The 2,218-nt window shown below is 59.8% G+C and overlaps 1 protein-coding gene across 2 annotated transcripts in view; it reads right to left on the reverse strand.

Annotated features, from left to right (window-relative positions):
* Nucleotides 1-814: 814 nt before the first annotated feature.
* Nucleotides 815-2,218, reverse strand: part of LOC105530058 (alpha-(1,3)-fucosyltransferase 5) — a 77,450-nt gene continuing 76,046 nt past the window's right edge. For both annotated transcript variants that reach the window (XM_011967403.1, XM_011967404.1), the window contains exon 4: nucleotides 815-1,951. In XM_011967403.1, the coding sequence (XP_011822793.1) occupies nucleotides 815-1,939 (1,125 nt within the window). In that variant the 5' untranslated portion in view covers nucleotides 1,940-1,951. The remainder of the gene's footprint in view (nucleotides 1,952-2,218) is intronic.

The raw sequence follows: 2,218 nt of genomic DNA on the forward strand, positions 1-2,218 counted from the left end.
AGGGAGCCAGCTGGAGGAGAGGACCCCCGAGGGATCTGAACACTCCCCCCGCAAGGGACTTGATCTCCAGGGTCATAGAAGGTTCTAGAACAGGGTTTTCTGCTCCTGGACATTTGGAACCATCATTGTTGGTTGTAGGGTCCCCGACTTGTGCATCGTAGGGGGTGTGGGGGTAACCCTGGCCTCTACCCACTAGGTGACCTCATCCTCCTCCTCAGGTTGTGACGACTGAAAATGTCTCCGGACATTGCCAAGTGCCCTTGGGGATGGAATCGCCCTGCATGAGAACCTCTGTTCTGGGGTGAGGGGGACACAGGACCTTTCCTTGAAGCGTTCTCGTGTGAAAATGGTAGCAGCATTGTCTGTTTGCACCCCTCATGGGTGGTTAACAACGGCAATAAAACCACAAGCTAACCAGCCTGCACCATTGCCCGGGGGCAGGGCCTCCAGGGTACCAGTTCCCAGGGTGCCCTCCAGGGTGAGGTCCCCAGCAGGTGAGGCTCCTCACAGGTGACATTTAGTGTGGCGAGGTCTCTGGCACCAGGTCCCAGCAGGTAAAGTCCCCAACAGCCGAGACTCTCAGTAGGTGCAGCCTCTAGCAAACAAGGTTCCCAGTAGGCACCGTCCCCAGCCGGCAAGGTCCCCAGCAGGGGAGGCTCCTGGCAGTGGTAAAGCCTGGCATGCGAAGTCCCAGGTAAGTCACATGCCTGGCCACCAAAGACTCCAGCAGGCGAGGCCCCAGGTAGGTGAGACCCCAGGTAGGTGAGGCCCTGGGAAAGTGAGGTCCCGGCAGCCCAGGCCCCTCGCCGGCCTCTCAGGTGAACCAAGCCGCTATGCTGCGCACCGTCTGGTACCTGGATTCCTCCTGCAGTTTCCAGCAGGCCTTGCAGAAAGCCAGTGTCCAGCTGAAGAAGCGAGGCCGCAGCGTCTCCCGCCAGCGGAAGTAGCTTAGGTAGCGGGCGTGGTCCTTGTCCAGCTCCTGCAGGTATCGGGCCAGGTCCTTGGGGCTCTGGAAGTCGTCCACGTGGATGAAGGCATCGGGCGGCAGGAACCTCTCGTAGTTGCTTCTGCTGGGCCCCAGCACCACGGGCACGGCCCAGGCCTCCAGGGCGTTCCTCCACAGCTTCTCGGTGATGTAGTCGGGGTGCAAGGAGTTCTCGAAGGCCAGGTAGAACTTGTACTGGGACAGCGTCTCCATCATGGTCCCCCTGGGTAGGGGCTTGTGGGATTTCCCATACACATCCACCTTGAGATGGGCCTGCAGGCTCTGGTAGTAGCGCACCCTGGCCGAGTCCGGCTTCCAGTTGGACACTGCCCAGGCCACCAATTCGGTCTTGGCCGAGAGATTGAGCGGTGGGTGGGTAGGCTGGCCGGACCATGGCTCCAGCCAGCCGTAGGGCGTGAAGATGTCGGAGTCGCTGCGGTAGGACATGGTAAGATTGAAGTATCCGTCCAGGGCCTGCAGGTGCCGGCAGTTGCTGGGAGACTCCATGCTTAACCAGACCCAGCGCTGCCCCTGCGGCCTGGTGGGGGGCGGGAGGTCGGCACTGGGGTTGTACATGATATCCCGGTGGTGTACGATGACTGCATCTGCCTGTGGGTACACATCGGAGTCGGCAGTGATGTTGCAGTCGGCTGCACCTGGCACCATCTCCGAGCAGCGGGGCAGAGCCATGGGTGTGTTAAAAGGCCACGTCCACAGCAGGATCAGGAGGGTGGGGCGGGCAGGCGTCGCCGTGCTGTCCTGGCAGCGGGACCCATTGGGAGCTCCAGTGACAGGTTCCACGGCCATGAGCCCTGACCTAGGGGACCCAGTGGCATCATCTCGGGACACACGCAGGTAGGAGAAGAAACACACAGCCACCAGCAGCTGAAACAGCAGCCCGGCCAGACAGTGGCGCCACAGCCATTGTGGCTTGGCTGGGCCCAGGGGATCCATGGGTCAGAGTAGCTGGGAAGAGAGGAGAGAGGAGTGAGGGTCATTAGGGACAATCACCCACTTCCTGGCCACGCATCCTGAGAGAAGCTGTTATAATTTATGACACAGCTTGTCATAAATGCCCCCAGTACCCCTGAGTTGAGGATTGAATTTATGACTCTGGCAGGGAAGGGTACAATGGGATTAGGTTTTGCAGGTAACATAAGAGTTCTCCAGATAAGGTAGGAGTTGAGAGAAAGGGTATCCCTTGGATGAGGAAAGAGCCAGTGCCAAAGCCTG

Source organism: Mandrillus leucophaeus, unplaced genomic scaffold (assembly GCF_000951045.1).
Source record: "Mandrillus leucophaeus isolate KB7577 unplaced genomic scaffold, Mleu.le_1.0 Scaffold8, whole genome shotgun sequence".
Taxonomy (NCBI): Eukaryota; Metazoa; Chordata; class Mammalia; order Primates; family Cercopithecidae; genus Mandrillus; species Mandrillus leucophaeus.